At 40.3% G+C, this 20,084-nt stretch overlaps 1 protein-coding gene across 1 annotated transcript; it reads left to right on the top strand.

Moving 5' to 3' along the window:
* The first annotated feature begins 3,245 nt into the window (after positions 1–3,245).
* Positions 3,246–6,157, top strand: LOC143148514 (uncharacterized). The gene is made up of 2 exons (XM_076314912.1): positions 3,246–3,358; positions 4,819–6,157. The coding sequence occupies exon 2, from the start codon at positions 4,909–4,911 to the stop codon at positions 5,380–5,382; it is 474 nt and encodes a 157-aa protein (XP_076171027.1). The 5' UTR covers positions 3,246–3,358; positions 4,819–4,908; the 3' UTR covers positions 5,383–6,157.
* The last annotated feature ends 13,927 nt before the right edge of the window (positions 6,158–20,084 follow it).

Below are 20,084 nucleotides of genomic sequence, written 5' to 3' on the forward strand. Positions count from 1 at the left end.
AAACACCGATACGGTGGAATACCCTCGTTGGATGGTCCACAGGCCAGCCGAGTCGTTGCACCGGACCGACGCGACTGGACGGTCGCGTTTAATTTCCCAAAAATACGCTTACCAAATTGCACCTGTACGCGATCTAAAAGACTTTGGATAGTCGTACGCAACGTAGGATTCACGATCGAGGTGTTTTTTTTTTTCTACAAACCGATGTGACTGGAAAACTTAGCTTTTCAGTTAAAATCGATTCAGAGCCTGTAATAATTTTGTACTTTTAACCGGTATAATTATATTATAGAATCGGATACGATGGAATATCCTCCTTGTTTGGTACGCGGTTTAGCGGAGTCGTTGCACCGAACCGACGCGACTGAGAAACCTTTTAGTTAAAATCGACCGAGGCTGTACAATAATTTCACTCCTGTCGTTCTCAAGTAGCTCACCAGCTACGGTAAAACACGACCTATCTCGTCGCGGGTGAAACGAGTTTCGAGTTGGTCCTTTCGAGAAGCACCGATCGGTTTAAGAAACACCAGCACCCGGAAGCAACGTAAAAACCCCGGTTTCCTGTGCTTCGCGCGTTTGCTTTCGCGCTCCGAATACCGTTTCCCCAATTGAAATCCCGAAAGAGGTGCACAGAAAAAATCGTGCAACACACGCGCGCGCGGAGGGCGTAAAAAAGAAGTCTGAGCGATTTCCATCTCGAGCGACCTTTCGTCGGTCGGGAAAGCGCGAGCGTGTAAAAGCTCGAAAGCTGGAAAAAGCTTTTCGGTTCGGTGCCGGTCGGATAAAAGTTCTCCTATACCTCCTCGCTCCCTCCCCTCTTACGGGTTCCTCCACCTTCTCGCTCCCTTTTTCGTCCGCCTCCCTCCCCCGTTTCGTTCACCCTCGTCGCCACCCCCTTCCATCCTCCCTTCGTCTCTCGCGATGGAAGGCGAAGATTGAAGCTTACGCGAGTCGTCTCTGTGTTCGCATATTCCGTCTGCTCTCTTCTCCGTGGGTTTTCTCCGTCGCGCGTGTGTTCCCTCGAACGCCATGCGTGTGTACACCACCTTCGGGTAACGCGCGCGAGAGAGGGAACGCTCGCGCGCGCGCGCGCGCCAACGCGGGCACGAGAGTACGCTCGTGTGTACGTGCGCTCCGCCACCCTGTTTCCCTTTCTCTCTGCCCCCCGGTAGCGCGCGCGCTCTCTCATTCTCTTCGGATACAATGTGTGCGCGTCAAGAATACACGCTATTGATCGCGGGTGGATGCGAGAAAGAGGCAGGAAATACGAGAAACCAGTCCCTGCCTCTGCAAACTCCTTTCCTCCCGCGTGTTCTTCACGCGAGAGGGAAGAGAATGTGACGTTATTCCGACAGAATTCCCCGGGTATTACCGGGTATACTCGATTTATGCGGATGACTCCGCGAATGGAAAGTATTTTCGGCCGATTCCGACCCGGTTTTTCTTTTCTCGGGGTCGTTCGGCATCCGGAAGACCACGGAACGATCGAAAAGGGGAAAACTTCCTGTCGATCGATCTTGACCACTTTCGTTTCGAACGTTTGTCAATTTTGAGATCGAATTTAATAATGTTCGTGGTTTATAAATATGGGGAAACAACAATAGCGATTTGGACCACTTTCGTTTAAAGTGTTCGTCCAGTCTGAGATCAATTTGATTAATGTTCGTGGTTTAGGAATAAGCAGGAATAACAATAACGATTTGGAGCACTTTCGTTTAAAGCGTTTTCCAGTATACTATCAAAATAAATGGTATTCGTAGCTTACGAGTAACCGGAAATAATGATTTCCACGGAGACCCACTTGGTTGAATAAAAATACCCTCGATTGGATGGGTACTTACTTGTTTAGTTTATACTAGTTTGATATGTTTCTCCTTTAATGCAACTTACCACTATCCCACTAATCGTGTAATTATTTTGTGTACTTTGAATATACTTTTGGTACAGATATCGTTGCTACATTTCAGAATTTGGGAAAATTAGTTTTAAAAACTCAGTTTCATTTTCTTTGAATTTAAAAATGATCGTTTAAGTATTTGCTCAGTTTGTGTATAACGGAGAACAAAGGATCTTAAATTCGTGGCCAATGATACGTACGTGTACACGGCGAGGGACAATTTTATCTCTTTGTTCGGAAATGGATGTTTCTGAAAATTCATTATGCGTTCGCGGGGCGACATGAAAAAGCAATAAATAAGGCAGCTGGATCCTCCAGGCTTTCGCGGTATATTCAAGTTACAGTGATCCAACAAGCGGGAACTTCGGAACGAACTTCGGGGACAAGAAATTAGTTTGCGAATCGTATATCTGCATTAAATTAATCTTAGGAAGGAAACGTTGGGAAATCACCGAGTAAGCATCGCGGTAACAATTACCATGGATAATAGCGAGGAAGTTGCGAGACGCTAATAAAGTTAAGTTCTTCTTCGGGACCGGTTTACTTCTGCCTTGAACGAAGACGGGGAAAACGGAGAGAAAAGTTCCGTTCGAGAATCGAAAAATTTAATATATAAAAGTCTCGGGTTGTATACACGTTCACTTAGAAAGAGGTACTCTTAAATTCTGCTTCACTCTCCCTACCTTCCTCTTTAATATAATTAATAAACCAGAGTTCAAACACGGAGCGCGTTTCATTAAAAACGCAATTATTTTTCAATTTTATTTTCCATCGATATGCACTCGCAACGTGTATACAGTAATTTCAAAAACTCGAACTGGTTACGACCTTTCCGTAAACGGAGACGGAAATTAATCAACGGAGATAACTATTGCTCGATGCAACGAAGACTATATTCTATAGACTATCTATAGACACAACGATGCAAATTTTTTTTTTCCTCACCGTGTTATTTTTTCTTCGAATCGTCGCGAAACATAATTTGGATCGAGTTTATTTCTTTCTTAATTTCCAAATAGAATTATCGACCGTGAGAGTATCTCCTGCAAGAATTGCAACGTTCGAATGATTGGTCGAATCTCGTAACGACAAGATTCTCGATAAACACTGTACTTTTTAAGTTTCGATCGCGCACCGGCCCAACTTTCGCGACATTACGTTTGCACGGGGATTATTAAGATCTCCCGTGTGTATTTGCAACGTCTTTCAATACACATAGCGAAAAAGGGAGGCGGAGATGGCATTCGTCGGTAGGTTCGAAGGGATACACATACCGAGGATCCAAAAAGAGAGGCAGGCGTCGCGACGCCTCGGATCGATGCGCGTCGGAGTGCGCGCTCAACCCCAGGCCAACATGGACGCGGATTTACGAGGTTGAAGTGAATGGAAAAAAAGAAGACGAGAAGAAAAGGGAACGGTCGTGTCTCCTGACCTTATCGCGTTAGCTCCGCTATACGGCAGGTATTGAACGAAATGTAGTGGGACAAACGAGTTTACAATGTGTTAGGGTACTTAGGTACTATCCGAGAGAAAATAGAACTCGTGGAAAATGTACAACACGTGTACGTAAACGTTACAAGAATTGCAATTGTTCGAAGGTAGGACACCAATTTACCAAATTTATTTTTAACGGTCACTGTATTCACCCTGTTAACCAGGCTACGTAATCGTGGAAAGTTCTATGTCCATATCGATTCCACATTAATATTGATGTATGCGAATCCATAAAATTTCAGTCTCTTCCCTGCCTTCGCACAAAATTGTGTAGACGAAAGTTTTACGGTAGCTCTAACTCACGAGGGCTCGCTATTCTTCTTCTTGTTCGTGCGTGAGTCTTATATCGACTACAAGGTCATTAGCAACGAGGTTATATGGATGTATTATAGTTTTAAGATCACGTTTATTTTCTAGAGGTTATTTATCGTGTTTCTTGCACGTACGATTCACAGTTAGAGGTGTGTTTGGATTTAGTAGTATTTAGTAGTGTTTTCACGATTCGTATAAGAACACATGGATTACAGTAGGGTGGTTCTGATTTCTTAATTAACCCTGAAGCGTTTTTTCGTTTAACTATACACGCGAAGTCTTTGATTAAAAAATGTCCTGAATGTACGAACCTCGAGTTTGTAAACAACGAGAGGATGAAGAAAATACAAGAGCCTCGAGTGGAATGTATCACAGTGACAGGGTCGAGAAAGACCCAAGGAATACACCCAAGCTAAACAAGATTCTCTATTGTTATTTTCGATCATTCGTAAACTTGAATATTATTTATTTTTCTCGCATAACGAACAAACATTTTAAACAAAAATGATGCAAATCGATCGATTTCGTATTCGGTCACTCGTACTCCATCTGGGTGCACACTCTTCTCTCTCTGAGATTTCCTTGGCCACTGTTCGTTCATTTGTAAATTATATTATTTATTTTCCAAACGAAAATTGTCCAGATCGATCGATTTATTTCGTATTCCATCAGGGTATCCAGTTCCCCCTCTCTCTCTCTATCTCTTGGATTTTCTTGGGCTTGCTGTTTGCAAAAGCGACGAGAGCTCCGTGGGGCAAAACACAAAAAAAAAAAAAAGAAAAATAGGAAAAATTCACCGGGCGCGTTTCGCTCGAAAATTCTGGCCGCGTTTTAATATTTTAACCGTGTATCTGCGCCGCGTACCGCATTAATACGAGCGAAAAAACAACTCTCGAAAGGGAGAGCCGCGGTAGTATTCCGCGTCTTTTGTTTTCAGCCGTGCGAGCATTTTCGATGCAATGGCGCCGAAAAGAAGAGGGCCCCGACCGAGTAATGGGGTGTCGCTGGCAGTCGCGCATTTATAATTTCTGTCCCCCGACCACCCCACCATCCACCCCAACCTATCCCCACCCCCTTCCGACCGCTCTTGGTACTTTATTCTTTCTCTCTTGCAGACTGCCAGGTCGAAACAATTGCTTTCCGCCCGACAGAAAGGAACAAAACTGTCTGGGGCGGTAGAGGCAACCGGGGTACCCAGTTGCAAGATGAGTTACAGCGACAGCTCGAAGATCCGATGGCATCTGATGGCTTTGTTTAACGCGGCAAAAAAAAAAAGAAACAACCACTGCCCTTTTTCTTCACGGTCCCGAAATCCGACGCGAATAATTGGCCCACTGCTACGCAGGATCACGGTTTCTCGAAAGAAACGAGAGACAATAGCCCCGGAGCGGGCACCGTGGCGTTCGTTCCGCGAGAAAAACGGATTTCGCGCGGAAAGAACGCCAGTTAGCGCTCTACGAAAGGATTTTTATCGTTTCGCGTACCAACCAGCCCGGTTGCTTGTTGCAAGCTCTCTGTTAGCGACCAAGGGATTACCTTCCTCTGGTATATTAGCCGGCCATGCACTGGCGTTCTTTTCGCGTGGGAACCACGCCGTCTTTCATGTTGTTATTTTTCTTGGGTATTGTGTCGGAGGAGGAATTGTAATCGTGTCGTCGACTCTGAAACTTTCTCGTTAATTCCCGCCTCGTTTTTTCCCGTTGTTGCATCTTCTCGATATACGGAATGGTGTAATTGGAAGATAAAAATATTTTTCTTTTTTTAGACGAAACTTAGCTTTTTGGAGGATACTCGAATTATCAGATGTATCTATCGGAATGAGAAGTTTAACATTGTATTTATCATCCAGTCAAAGTGTCCGCTTTGAAACTATTTTTGGAAAGAAATTTATTTTGAACTCCGTATTATAGTATACTTTCCAAAGACATGATTTCTTCAATTTTATATATTTCTCTTTTTCTTCTACTGTCAGTTTTTCTAAGACATACGAGGTATGATTTTATGTATGTAGTTCTAGTGTTAATACAAGTTGGTGCACCGTCACAGTTAGGTTGTCAGACGACAGAGCGTTTGAACGAACATTATCAAGCTTGATACGGTCGTAATGAAAAAATAACTCTCCTGATCTGACTCTGTTGAATTAATCGTAGAAATTACAAATACTGAACAATTAGATGAAACGATTGGCCCAGTGTTTGATAATTTAAAATCGCAGAACGAACTAGAAAATCAACGAGAAAGTTTCAAAGTTGACGACGCGATTATAATTCTTTTCGACCGTAAAAAAGACTTTCCTCGTAAAAAGAATACCAGTGCGTGGCTAACTAATCCGAGAAAACTTCATTCCAAGGTGTTGCCCAACAAAGTATTCCCAGCAACACACATACAATTACAATCGATGTAAGAAGTATTCGTTCTTAATTATAAGAAAAACATTGTACAATTTCATTTATTAAACAAAATTTTCACAGACAGAAGAATGCATACATACTTGCAAAAGTGTACAAAATAATTTTCATTCAAAAAACAAACCTGTTACGAAAATATTAAGAAACATTCAGAAACTGGTCAAAATGTACACGTGATAAGTATTCGTACATATATACCACTTTCAGCTATTTTTCATTCCATTTTACGTTTCCACTTTGTAAGATATTCTTTACTATATTTATAACACGAAACACACCGCACAATGTCAATTGACTCGACGCCATTGTTCGAACCGATACCTTCGCGTCTAATTTCTTCCAGTTAAATTTTTTTTTTTAAATCGTGACGAAATTCTCGTTCGAAAACTGCAACATCGTCGAGAATAGCGGGCATTAATTCAATAAACTTGATGAGGAGCGATCGTGGCAATTTACAAGGATTATTGGGAATCGGTAGTGTCTCTGTCTCGTTCAAGACGAACGAAGGGGATCGAAAAACGAGAGCATCGTAATGTCCTCGCATTCTTCAGCACCGGTGGACACGTTTCCCTCTTTCCTTCGAGTACTCCTCCCTCCGCCGCCCTTGTCTTTTCCTCGGGGATTTGTGTCTTTATCAATGCTGATCATCGCGCTTAATCCGCCGCCCAAAAGTCGTTACGACTCGACACGAACCTCATCAACGTCGTCTAAACGCGACTGGGTTAAATATTGTCACGGATACCAAACGTAATTAAATTAGATCGTAATTAATATCTGCGACGGAAACGTGGACTCGTTGGCGCGGATAGTTCTCGTAATCGATTCGAAAACGATACGTTCGTGAAAATGCGATTCGACGAGAAATTAATACGGTTTACCCGCTTTCGAGAGCAGCCTTCAATCGTATTCTACTTTTACATTATTTTATTCAATGTGTTTTTTTTTCACGCGTTAAAATTCTTACGGCAATAATATTTGAAAAAAAAATGAATTTCATGTGAAATTAGCTACACTTATGTCACTTCGGTGAAAATTCCAATCCTTCGGTTAAATCGTGTACACAATACTGTAAATTCTTATTATTGTACTCTTTTTACAATCCTTAGATAGCAACTGTTTCATCGGTAATTTGTATTGAAAATTTTTTAAATTTGTATTACCCTATGCATTTCTCATTTACACTTACGTAAACTAAAATAAAGAAAGAAAATATACACAAGTAAACGATTACTTATCTCAACCAGCAACGCGTTCAATAAAAATCTGAAAAATGGACAACCGTAAGGAAATCGTTCGATAATCTACATTTCAAAGGCTTCGTGTTGCTCGTGTTAAATATTCGGCAAAGTACCGCACCGATACCGTCATTTCTGCTGGTGAATTGTTTCGAAAATTGTTCCCCTAGTTGTTTAGAGCGGTGCGTTAATAATAACAACGATACCTCGACGATTTCTCGCAAAGGTCGGTGAAAATAGCAACCGACGAGAAACGTTCTGGGCGAGCGGAGAATGACGGCGTTCGACCCTTCCGGGGTCTGTTGTCTCGCGGAACTCGTTTCGATTTAATTTATGCATCGTGGTCCACGTTTCCCACCCCGGTCTTAAGGCCCTTTTGTACAGTTATTAATGCCCTGGGCCACTTCATTTTCACCGTACGCACACCGATGCGCGTTACTGTGACGGCATCGCTACCTGACGTCCTTCCGGATCCTGCGATTCGTTCCCGCGTATGCAAATTTCGTCGAACACGAGAGAACGAGAACGACGAAGGGAGTAAAAGAGAGAGGAACGGCCTTTCAGTATACATCTGCCTGCTCGAACAATCGTCGGAAAAATAATAACTGTTTTTACAGCAGAGAATACATCCTCGTCGCAAAAACCGGCTTCCTCTTGCACGTACCTTGCTCGGGACGCGAATCCTCGTTCGATTTCGTTCCTGAAACACCAATGGGGTAAAATAACCAGCTATCAACACCTTGGACATAATTCGACGAACTGGAGAGCCGAAATTTTCATTCACTCCGTAAGTACGTTGAGCTCGAGTAATCTTCGTATACGGTTGTAAGAAATTTTCATGTGTGGTGATTTCAATGAAATGCAGAATGGTCAAGTCTCGAAGATCAAAAATAACGAAATTGGAATGGAGATTTCGTTTTCGATAAAAATATTGGGTTGTTGGGAAAGTCATTTTGTTTTCCAAAATGGAGAATATATAATTTAATAAAATGTTTATACACTCTACAAAAATCGTGTACAACAACCCAATACATTCGAAATCCAGCCATAAAATATGGTTGACAATCGACGAATATATTATATTCGGTTAATTGCAATTTCTCCAAAAACTGACAAAGCGACGATGTATAATGGCGCGAGATAATATTCATAAACGGAATCGGAGGCGTTGAAATCTACACGCGGTTATATCGTTCGTGCAAGAATCTTAAATGTTCGAAAGAATCGGAATAAGTAATTTAGCGGTAATAAGTATGCCGAGTGTAACGTCGAGTATTCCTTCCAATTACAACCGTACCTCCGCAAGGTGTAATTACGTATTAAGAGTCGTTTAAATGCGTTGAATTTCATTGGACGAAAGATAGACGAAAGCAATTAGCCCGGTAAGATGCGAAATTTGAATTTATACGAGCAATTCTAGTAATTTCGGCGAGAAAGTGACTGTTTTATCGCGCGCATAAATCGTTTAGAAGCGAGACGATTCGTCGCGTCCGATACGTGAGATACCTTCAAACGTGGAAATTATCGAAGGGCCGTAGCTTTGAGAATCACTGTCGGGATAAAACAGGATCCTACGGCCGCGTACACTATCGTGGGTAAAAGCGATCCCTACCTTGACAGTATGGGAGAAAAAGATCGCACGCTATCTGTCAAAGGGTGGTTGAAACACGTCAAGGTTGCCTGTACCGTAGATAATGTCATTCGTGAAGAAATTGAACTAGTTATCTAACACTTTTTGTTAGAATTTTTATTTTGTTACGAATAAAAGAGACAGCCTCCCGTAGTTCACTTCGAATCTGATTTCTATTGCACGATTAATTTCAAGTGTATACTCTTAAATTTATTTCTCGTCATTTTTTATCGATTACCAAATTTGAGAATAATATCGAAAATATATTTTGGATCGATTCGGGTATTTCACTTAGTTTTCGCAAATAATTCCTTTCACATTTCGAATCGAAAATAAAAAATTCACTTCGCGATATTATTTTATACTACTCGAGTACTATTTCTATTTCATCACGATATACTTCGAACACATTGAACCTAAATGTTTACTAATAACGCAAAATAATTACAAGACTTTGGATACGAGTATCAAACCAAATATGATATTTAAATAAATGAACTTTATAACGAGAACGATAAAAATACTGTATACTTACAAGCTTTAAATTTACTTGAAAATCTTTTCATTTTTTATCACGAACAATTTTCAAAGTAGCCATCCTCCAATTGCTTTTAAACGGTACGTAAATTTATTTATACTTCGGACTCGGAATTCTTCGTAAACCGAGTATCGTACTCTTCGAAATTAAATTATACGATCTATATTTCGAGCACTGGGTAAAAATTTAGAAAAATCGTTGCTTCTTCGCGGTAAAGTTGGATCAACCCCTGGAACACGATTCCCTTCGGAACTACTACTTGAAAGCGATAGATCTTACAAGGCTACGCACTAATTGCGATTCCACTCTCTTGTTCGAACGGAACATAAGTCCTGGATTACCTTACACGTTAATTACGGCGTAATTAACTCTCGTCGTCGTCGCCGTCGTCGGAAAGGAAGCCGTAGATAGTCGACGAAGCGATTTTACACCGCTTACCCCGAAAATCCTTCGTAAACCCGAACCACCACCGCTGCTGGCGCGGAATAAAACGTGACGATGGCGATTATCGACCCCCGAAAAAAAAAAGGAAACAAAATAAGACGAAGGGGGACGGTCGGGCAGAATCGAACGCGACGCCATTAAAACTTCATTTTATGCCCGCTTATAGCTCGTACTTTTAACAATGTGGCTGAAGGCGGAAAGTGTTTGAGGGCGCGTAAATATATCGGCGAATCTTGTTTGGCAAATACCTCAGAGAAACTGAGAACCACGTAATGCAAAATAAAAAATATTTTTACTTCAACTGGCTCGATACTTTGATGCTAAAAATATGCAAAGACGGTTACTTCACCCTTAAACGTAATATTTTTTCGAAAGTTGCAAATAAAATTCGATACGATTATTTTACCCGTTATAATAATTAGATGCTAGCTGGGAGGTAAAATGAAATTGATCAAAATTTTTTTCGATAATTTCTGAATAACGCTTATTAGTTTATGGAGGATTTTTACGAGCACTTTATAAACACTATTTCATAGTGATCTGAATTTTTGTACATGAAAGAGGCAATCATTTTGAGCACAATAAATGGACAAATAATTCGTGCATCCCTGTATGGAGCCAACCAAGGTAAACATTGTTCTACTTTATTATTATTTTCCAAAATGTCATCTACGAGTGTATCTGTATATTATACAACTATTACGAATAATACAATATAATAATAATTCAACTTCGTAAATAAACAAGTGAATGACACGGTGATTGTAAAATTGTTTTCCAATCTCGAGTTTCTCTATTTCGATCGCAATAGGTTGCATAACACGATGAGTGTTCAATTATTTCTCAATTTCAAGTTGCTTTATTTCGATCACGATGGATCGGATGGAGCCTCGGTCGACGATACATCTTTCGTTTCCACTTATGGTTATTTAATCGCGCTCACGATCAACTCTCGATCGTATATCGTTAAACGAAAATATTCGTGAACTCGGTTAGCGAAACGATCGAGACACAATTCGCCGTTTTGTACGTTTTTCACCGGTTCGTTCGAACGGGAAATAAAATTTTCGAGACCGTTTGACCACGATTCGTTTCATAAAAAAAATACGAAAAGGGAAACGGAATGTTTACACGAACAGGCTGTTCGATCGCGGGAAGTGGTCGAATCGGTTGGCAGTGCATGAAAGCGAACGCCGAGGCAGGTAACAAATCGGGCTTCCAGCAACAGGTATCAATACCTTCTATTATTTTCGCACCATTGATTCGATACCCAATAGAATCGATATCGTTACCTGTTCGGTGCGCAGCAGGTAGGTGGCACGCGACCAGGTAAAATCGTCCGCAGGTTCGCGTCGAATCTCATCGAGGGGTAACCTTTGCCTTTTTGAGAACATCGAAGTCACCGACTTCAAACGCGTCCTAATAAAGAATTCTGATGGCAAAGAATAATCTGAAAACGATCCTGCAACCTTCTCTACTACGATATAAATTTACAGCAGTGTCCAGAGTATTTCTTAAATTCTCACATCGTTTCAGTAAAGAATTTTGGTGACGAAGAATATTATTTAAAAGTGATCCTGCAACTTTCTTTACTTCGGTATAAATTTACAGCAGTGTCCAGGGTATTTCTTACATTCTCAAATCGTTTCAATAAAGAATTCTGGTGACGAAGAATATTATTTAAAAATGATTCTGTGACTAGTCTTGTTTCGCTGTAAATTTACAGCAATGTCCAGGGTGTTTCTTAAATTCTCACACCGTTTCAATAAAGAATTTTGGTGACGAAGAATATTATTTATTAGTGATTCTGTAACTTGTCTTTCTTCGAGGTAAATTTGCAGCGTTGTTCATGGTGTTTCTTAAATTCTAACATCGTTTCAATAAAGAATTCTGGTGACGAAGAATATTATTTAAAAGTGATTCTGTAACTTGTCCTGCTTCGAGGTAAATTTACAGCGTTGTTCATGGTGTTTCTTAAATTCTAACATTTCATATTATCAATATATTTATTGCATCAGTTTGCAATAATTGTGAAGCTAGTCGTACATCAGAAATGAAATTTATAATAGAAATGGAAAACTCTTGATTATACACTCAATCCTCCTATTACATGATTAATTCGTTCTATGGTGTATCGAAATCGTGTTAAACAAAATCTAGAATTAATACGAAATATTCGTGTTATCTGAAGATTCAAATTTATTGATTCTTATTTATTGATAAAAAGGTTGAGTGTAATTTTAGTTGTATATCGAAGATGGAAATGATACAAAATAAAATTTTATTATAAAGTACAAAATAAAATACCATTTACACCAACATCACTGTATATTTTATACGTACCTCGGAATCATCGCAAAATAATGTACTTCTTCTGTAATTGTTTATGAAACGTTTATAAATGAATATTCTATAAACACGAAGTAAAGTTAAAACAATTTGTACGGATGTCGGTATTTAATAGAAGTGTATTTACCGGTAAGTTTCCAATTCATTGTTGCGACAATTAATGAGTTAATTAATCAGATTTAACGAGTACATTTAAGGGACACGAGGTTCAAGCAGGCGCCATTGCACAGAAGAGGAGCTTGAATTGTATCGTTGCTCGAGGAACCACCCTCCAACCCCCACCCCAACCACCCTCGTTTACTCGGTAACGATACGAACTCCATATCTTTACCCGTAAAATTATTAATGCTCTGGTTATTAAATACGTACACGGTGTTAAAATAAATTATACAAAATTATATAAAATATGATTTACACATTTAAGTAACGTGCACAGATACTAACAAATAATTCGATCATTTCAGACGATGGAAGTTATCGAAAACGTGTAAGAAAATAATACAAATTTATGCAGTGCGAAATACAGAATAGTTATAATTTTTCGTAATAATTTAAAATGTGATAGAATAGTTCGTTGTGTTAGGAAAAGTCTTTGATGCTTGTATCGTTCACCGTAGCTTTTAAAATCATTTGAAAATTAATTTGTCACATATCGTTGAACATTTTACAGCAGAAAATCATCGTTTCAAAAATGTGTGTACAGAAAAATTAAATTTGTATTAAACATCTACCATCTATCTGAAATATCTCGTTATCCATTAATACGATCGAAAAAAGGTTTCCTATAGAATACATTATATTGAAGAGGGCTCGTTTAATGAATGCTTTTTAAATTTTTTACATCTTACATTTTCTGAAATACGATATACATAATATTCACGTTTTACCATACACTTTGATTGCTAGTTCGTTACTTTGTAATTGTTACGCGATAATCATAGCCTTGAGTATCAAAATTTGATACCAAGAAGACTCAAAGGAGAGAAGAAGTGGCGTTCGTGTTCTCTTCGTTCTTTTCGTCGCAAAATAAACTGAAAAACGGTAAGATCGAAGCGAAGCAACATTTATCGTGTAAATATTCGTCTTTAATTCTCCATAAAATAATTAATCATTCATCTTTCGTTTCATCGATGTTTTATAATTGAGTGAAGTTCACCCAAGGAACAGACTAACCCTTTCGTTACGATATTCAATTACAGTCGCAACCCTCTACACTCTTATTCGTGGTGTCATTCGACGTTCATCTTGTCCCGTTCGACGCTCATTTGAAAATCAATTTTTCAAATACCGTTGAATGTCATTTCAAAAATGTGTGTTCAGAAAAACTAAATTCGTATTAAACATCTACCAGCTATCTGAAATATCTCGTTATCCATTAATACGATCGAAAAAAGACTTCCTATACAATACATTATATTCAAGAGGGCTCGTTTAATGAATGCTTTTTAAATTTTTTACATCTTATATTGACGCTAAGAAAAGAGCCCCATTTTTTATCATTCGAATAAAATTTGATTCGACCGTCTCCACTAAATTCATCCACCAAGTATCGAACGCAACGTTCTTCGAATAATTTCACGAATAAATCGAGAGTGTTCCGTTGTTCGTTATTCGAATAAAACGCGCCGAACTGAAACGTCCTCGACGGATGTTCCACCGTACGTACGTCTTTCTTCTCGCGACGAGGAACGTGTACCGTTGAAATTGCACGGCGGGTATCCAATCTACGAGGATGCCGGCATCGAAATTCCATTACCCGGACGTTTACGGGGCGGTGTGGCGCGGTGTGGCGCGGTGTGGCGCGGCGGTGGTGTGCCGATTAAAAAGATTTCAAAAATTTTCCGCCGGCTTTCGCTCGCGGATGGCGAAAGGGGAACGAAAGGAGGAATCGCTCGGGCGCAATAAGTCAAATCTTGTTTGCGAGTCAGTGCCTAGTTAGGACGACTGGCCGGGTCTGGGCGCGTAGGGATTGATGAGGAAAGCCCCGAAGAGCCCAACGACGGAGAGAGCGGACGCGGAAGAAGAGAGGAGAGAAAGACCTGGATGGGGATGGGTGTGGGGGGTGACTCTCGAGCAAGAGGAGGACGAGCACCTTCCTCATCGACCGTATAATTAAACCGGGCGCTGATTAAAAAAGTTACCACGGCCGTAAGATCATTACAGGGGGCCTCCGACTCCGGCTACGACTCCCAGCGTACCGCCACCCTTCGCTCCCTGGCTCCTCTTTAGCCCTCACTTTCTCCCGCTCGCTTTCGACCCTTGGGGGCTGCGAATTCTTTCCACTTGGTACGCTCGCGACCGAGACTGCGAATTCAGACGAGCGAGTTTCGGCGGAGCCTCGCGCCGTGATTTCCTCACAGCCGAGCCGGTTTCGGTTTACGTCTCTCCCCACGCGAACTCTGACCAGTTCCGGGTTACCAACGAAAAACGAAGGACAGAGAGATTTCCGCTCCACGCTTTTTCTTCGAGCTCGAGGACCGATCGGTAAAATTCGATTTCTCCTACTGGGAAGATTAATCATTTCTTAGGTTTGTCAGCATTTTCAAAGGTAAAGGTTTGCCGAAGAAGACTTCGAGGTAGGCTCGAAAGCTACGAAGAGACTGAGAGGATTTTAGTGATGAAAGAAAGTTGCAGGTTCGTTTTCAGAGTATTCTTTGCCATCAGAATTCTTTATTGAAACGATGTGAGAATTTAAGAAACACCCTGGACATTCAACGAACGAAAGGGATTTTTTTTTTATAACTGTCAAGAAATAGAGATGATTCTTTACGATGATTATCGACTAGGAGGATGGTTTTATGGTAACTATCAACGAATGAAGGGGACTGCTTGTTTACGACCGGAGAAATCGTTGTTATAATTATCATGGCAGGGTTCAGAAACTTGGTGCAGTTATAGGACTTTGAACCGAACTTCCTGGTACAGGGTAAGTGTTGCAACTTGGTTGGATCGCGTCTCTCTTGTGCTTGATAATAGAAAATGTGTGATAGAATTGTTTAAAAGTCTCGAACTTGCTGTGATATTTTTTGTGCAAGTCCAGCGATGAACAAACATTCGAACAATATTTATTAGATTACCAATTATTAGATTACTGAATTTTGATGCTCGATTCGACCACCTTTAACGTCGTATTTGGATACCAAGTGGATTAATTTATATATTTTGTACGAATCAGATGCAGCTGAATGTTTCCGACAAAAGACATTCGAAAAGTAATATTGAAGAACGAGCATTGTGCGATCATCGTGTTAAAAAATTGTAAAGTATGTTATTTATCATCTGCACTTCCTTTTCATACATTTGTGATTACTATTATTATTTTTGTAATACGTCAAATACACCTTCTGAAGAGATTAAAAAACGTGAAGCAATCTGACTTTTAACCGTATAATTTCTCAGTTTATTACCAAACAATTTATAGTGTCTGTGTCTAAAAAAACAAAAGTTTATCAGCATAATTTCAACGTACGGTTAACTACGTTTCATTCGATAACATCGATTTTGGATCAGCCTGTATTGAAAACCGACAAGCGACCGTTACAATTTCTAAACCAACGATGCACGTTGATACAAGACAAATGAGATTTTTCGAAACGTATCTTTGCCACGCGTAACGTTTCAATTTACGCGAGGTAATTACATTCGTCTCGACGGAAAACGTTTCCTTTTTCGAATTTTTTCCAGAAACCAAATACGTGTTGCGAGATACAGCGAATACCTGTAGCGGAACCTTTGTTTGATTATGTGGAAATGTCTGCGAAGCAAAGCGCACAAAGCTTACGAGAGCTCTCCTCCGGGAGACTGTTTCTTTCAGAATAAAAGGAAGCACCGAGAAATATGAAGAGCACTGAAAATATAGAACGTTCGCAGTCATAAAGGAAGTTTAATAATATTATCCGGACGAATACAATCGCCGCGGAGCGGCTGTTTGATTAAAAAAAAAAAAAAAAAAAGCGAAAAGAGAGATTGCTTCGACATTCACGATGACCATTAGCGTTGATATTATTTTCGCTATTTAAAAACCTGCAGTACGTAAATTTCGTTTCATTTTCATTGTTCACCTACGATTTGTCGTGCTTCGATCACAATATACAGAGTGTTCCAATGAGCGATACGAAGACGAGATGAATTCACGTGCAAAAATAAATCAGAAACCTGGAATATAATTTTTCCCTCGAAGGATTCGCTTTTAAGAAAATCGGTTTCGAAACTGCGCGGATGATTGGCGCCTTGCGTCAAAATAAAATTCAGTAAACCTCGTTGTAAATACCCATAGTATTCGAATATTATCTACATTCAGAACATCCCCTGCTCCAAACGCGATAAATACGCAAAGAAATTTCTCAAGCGCGTTACTCTCGAACTGGATTTCTCGAAACCGAAACCACATGCAAAAGTGTATTTTCCATACACTTCCGCCCCTAAGATTCCTCTTCGAACACACCGTACCCGAAACACCTTCGCGAGAACGCGAAGTCCCCGAAAAATCGCGACAAGGAACGGAAAAATAAACGAAACGATATAAACGAGAAGTCACGCCCCTCGTCGTCGAACATCACCGCAATACCTTTCTAAATTAGAACATCCCCTCGGACGCTAAAATTGCAGAAGTCGAAAATCACTTGGTATTCTCGTTTTTCCTTTTTCCCTCTCACTCACTCTCACTCTCCTAGGAAAAACCCACCCCCACGAGCGGCCCCGCGACTGCATGTATCTTTTCCGCCGGCAGGAACTTCCTTAAAATTCAATATAAGCCCCGCGGGCACCCCTGCGAGGTACCGGATCGCCACCCCCTCCCCCGCTCCGAGCCCCCCCTCGTCGAACGAGTCCCTTCAGAGCCGATGGCGACGGGGCCTGGTTACCATGGCGATTCTTTTGCTTGACAGGTGGCTGCAGCCACCGCCAACCACCCTCCTCCCAGCGCCCTCCATCTCCTCCAGACTCGTTTGTTCTGCCTGCCACCGGTACGACGAACCAATCGCGCACAGCGAAAAAATATTCAATCACGCGTCAAGAACTCGAGGGCGGCGGTAGTGGTGGTGCCGCGTCGCCGTTGTGGTGGTAGCGGCAGCGCCGTAGAATCGAATCACCCTCGGAAAAACCCCCCTCGTCTTCACCCCCCACCCTCTACGTCGCCTCTGACCAGGGACGAAGGTCGATGGCGGTGGAGGTCGAACCAACCGCCCCTGCTGCCTACGGAGGGACACTACCCCCCTCGAAGTACGATGGAATAATAAAATGCCTCGGATTACATATTCAAAATCAATGGCTCCATACCTTCGCCGTACAAAGGGGTGGGTGGGATCTACCACCTCCCCGCCACCCCAACCCACCCTCTCTTTCCCACCCCACGCGCAGACCAACGTACCGGCAAGAACCGGAGCGGAGCGGGGCGCGTACGACGGAACGATTTCGCGGCCGACATTTTAAGCAACCACACCCTCATTTGCAATTGTTGTCCCTGTTTTCAGGTTTGCCTTTAAGATTTACCTTCCCTACTCCTTCCTACTCCTTGGAGACCCTCTCCTCGCGGAATAATTGACTTCGTCCTCCTCCTCCACCACCTCCTCCTCCTTCTTCCACCTTCTTCCTCCCTCCCGCTCCGCTGCCCCCGAGACTTCGTCCGATTCCGAGTCCCTCCTTCGCGATTATTCCCGCAACGATGACCCCCGCGAATTTTTATGCAAAACCGTTGGAGAACGACTAACGAGGACGTATTATATGTATTTTGACCCAGTTACTTCGGACGCTCGACGATTCTTTAAATTATTTTTCTTTTTTTTTTTCTTTTTACGAGTAATTTCACTTTGTCCGCGGAGAAGAAAACCGGCGACGTTACCTGTACTCGGTGAAAGGGACGAATTTACGAGACTGGTCGCAGGTAAATTTCGAATCGTCGTGGAACTGTTCGATCTATCGTGATTTTTTTACACGGTACTCTTTGTGTAACATTCGGTGATTTTATTTTAGATGTTGAAATTATACATTCTTTTAGTAAAAACGTTTTATTATTTTAGTATTGTTCGATCGTTACCGATTTTGGAAGCATCATAAGAAGTAAATTCAATCGATTCCTCGTAAACAATCAACATTTGGGTTCAACGTTAAAAGAGAACAAATAGCTTTTTTTCAACATCAAAGAAAAAGTGTTTCGATATTTGTTAACGCCGATCTGTTTAAATTTATTACGCAATCTGTATACTTGAGAAACAATCTACTCTTTTCTTTTCTTTTCTGTCTATTCTATTTTTTTTTTTTTTTTTATCGAGAGAGACAGTGTACAATTTTTGATCATTCAATTTCCAATGCTATAACGCGATGTATGTTTTACATTGTGTTTTGTAAGAAAAATATGTACCTCTAAGCCGAGGATCACCCTTCGAAGTTGGTCCTAATTAGCTGTAATTAGGCGCGAACGAGAATGGGCTGCAACTTTATCGAAGTTGAGGGGTGGAAAGTCGACCTGATCATTATGAGGTCTGAATTACGCGCGATAATTTCACAGACAATCGGAGAGGAAATGGCCGAGAGGATACTTCGCGAGAATTAATCAGTGACTAATTGATCCTGCAGGGATTAAGGTCATCGTCTTAAAGTGGCCGCACGGAACAGTTTTCACCAATTAAATTAATTGGCGCAATGTTGCCGATTAAATCTATCGACATCAAATTTTTGTTCGAACATCGAGAAATCAAAGACATATTCGATAATTTTAACTTTTTCGACGGTTCTGGCACGATTCTACTCGAAATTTGTTACTCTTAACGAAACTAGCACATCGATTGAGTTATTAAGAAGTATATTAAAAATACACTTCTTTCTCGTATCGAAAAAAATCGCGTTTTCTCTTTACTTGATTTCCTCTTGTCAATTGAACGGTTGGGGCGTATTAAACGGAAAGAAAAAATAATATTTTTGACTGTAAATTATTGCCTGTACGCGAATTTATACCGAAATCCAATGAAATGTATTTTAACGAAAGACACTCGTCTCGAGCAGCTTCAAAATCAATTTTTTTCAAAAACAAGGTCTTGGAGAAAAAATATTTCTTTGGCTTATCTCGCCATTGTTCATCTTTATCTACCGATTCTAACTTAAGTTACGTTTTTGCACGTAGATCGAAGTCGTTAAAATAAAGTATTCTATTTGCAGAAAAGAAATTAACTGATGCCAATATTCTTACACTGTTCAAAGAACATTATATTTATAATTTATTACTTCTATCGATACACAATGTTCTAATTTTGTACAAAATCTTTTATCGAATAAAAAATTCTCTACGAAATTAAACAACGTTCGTTTACATTCTGATTGTGAGAAGAATACACATTTTCAAATTCTTATCGAACATCCTAATATTATGGAAAAATAAAATTTTCATGTATATTCAAAACGATCGAAAGTAGATAAATCGTGTTATACATTTTCTAATAAATATGTAAATATAAATTACGTACCGCCGCTACATTATTAGATACGTTTCTATTCATTCACACTTTACTCTCAATTCACTAGTAAGAAATTTAAAGATAGTAATTGCATTTACATTGTTACTTAACGCAAGCTATAAAATGAAATTAAATCGATTTTTAAAGACTACGGAAAATTTATATGAAAATACAAATGCCGTACAATTAATTTTCTAGATAGATAAATAAAAATATATATCTTGGCTACGAATTTTGTGTACACTTTTTATTAGAAAATTTCTTACCAGTCTGTAAAAAATAATAATCTTATATGTCGCGTGTATAAAACATCGTGTACCGTTCACTCG

The sequence above is a fragment of the Ptiloglossa arizonensis genome, chromosome 6 (assembly GCF_051014685.1).
Source record: "Ptiloglossa arizonensis isolate GNS036 chromosome 6, iyPtiAriz1_principal, whole genome shotgun sequence".
Lineage (NCBI taxonomy): Eukaryota > Metazoa > Arthropoda > Insecta > Hymenoptera > Colletidae > Ptiloglossa > Ptiloglossa arizonensis.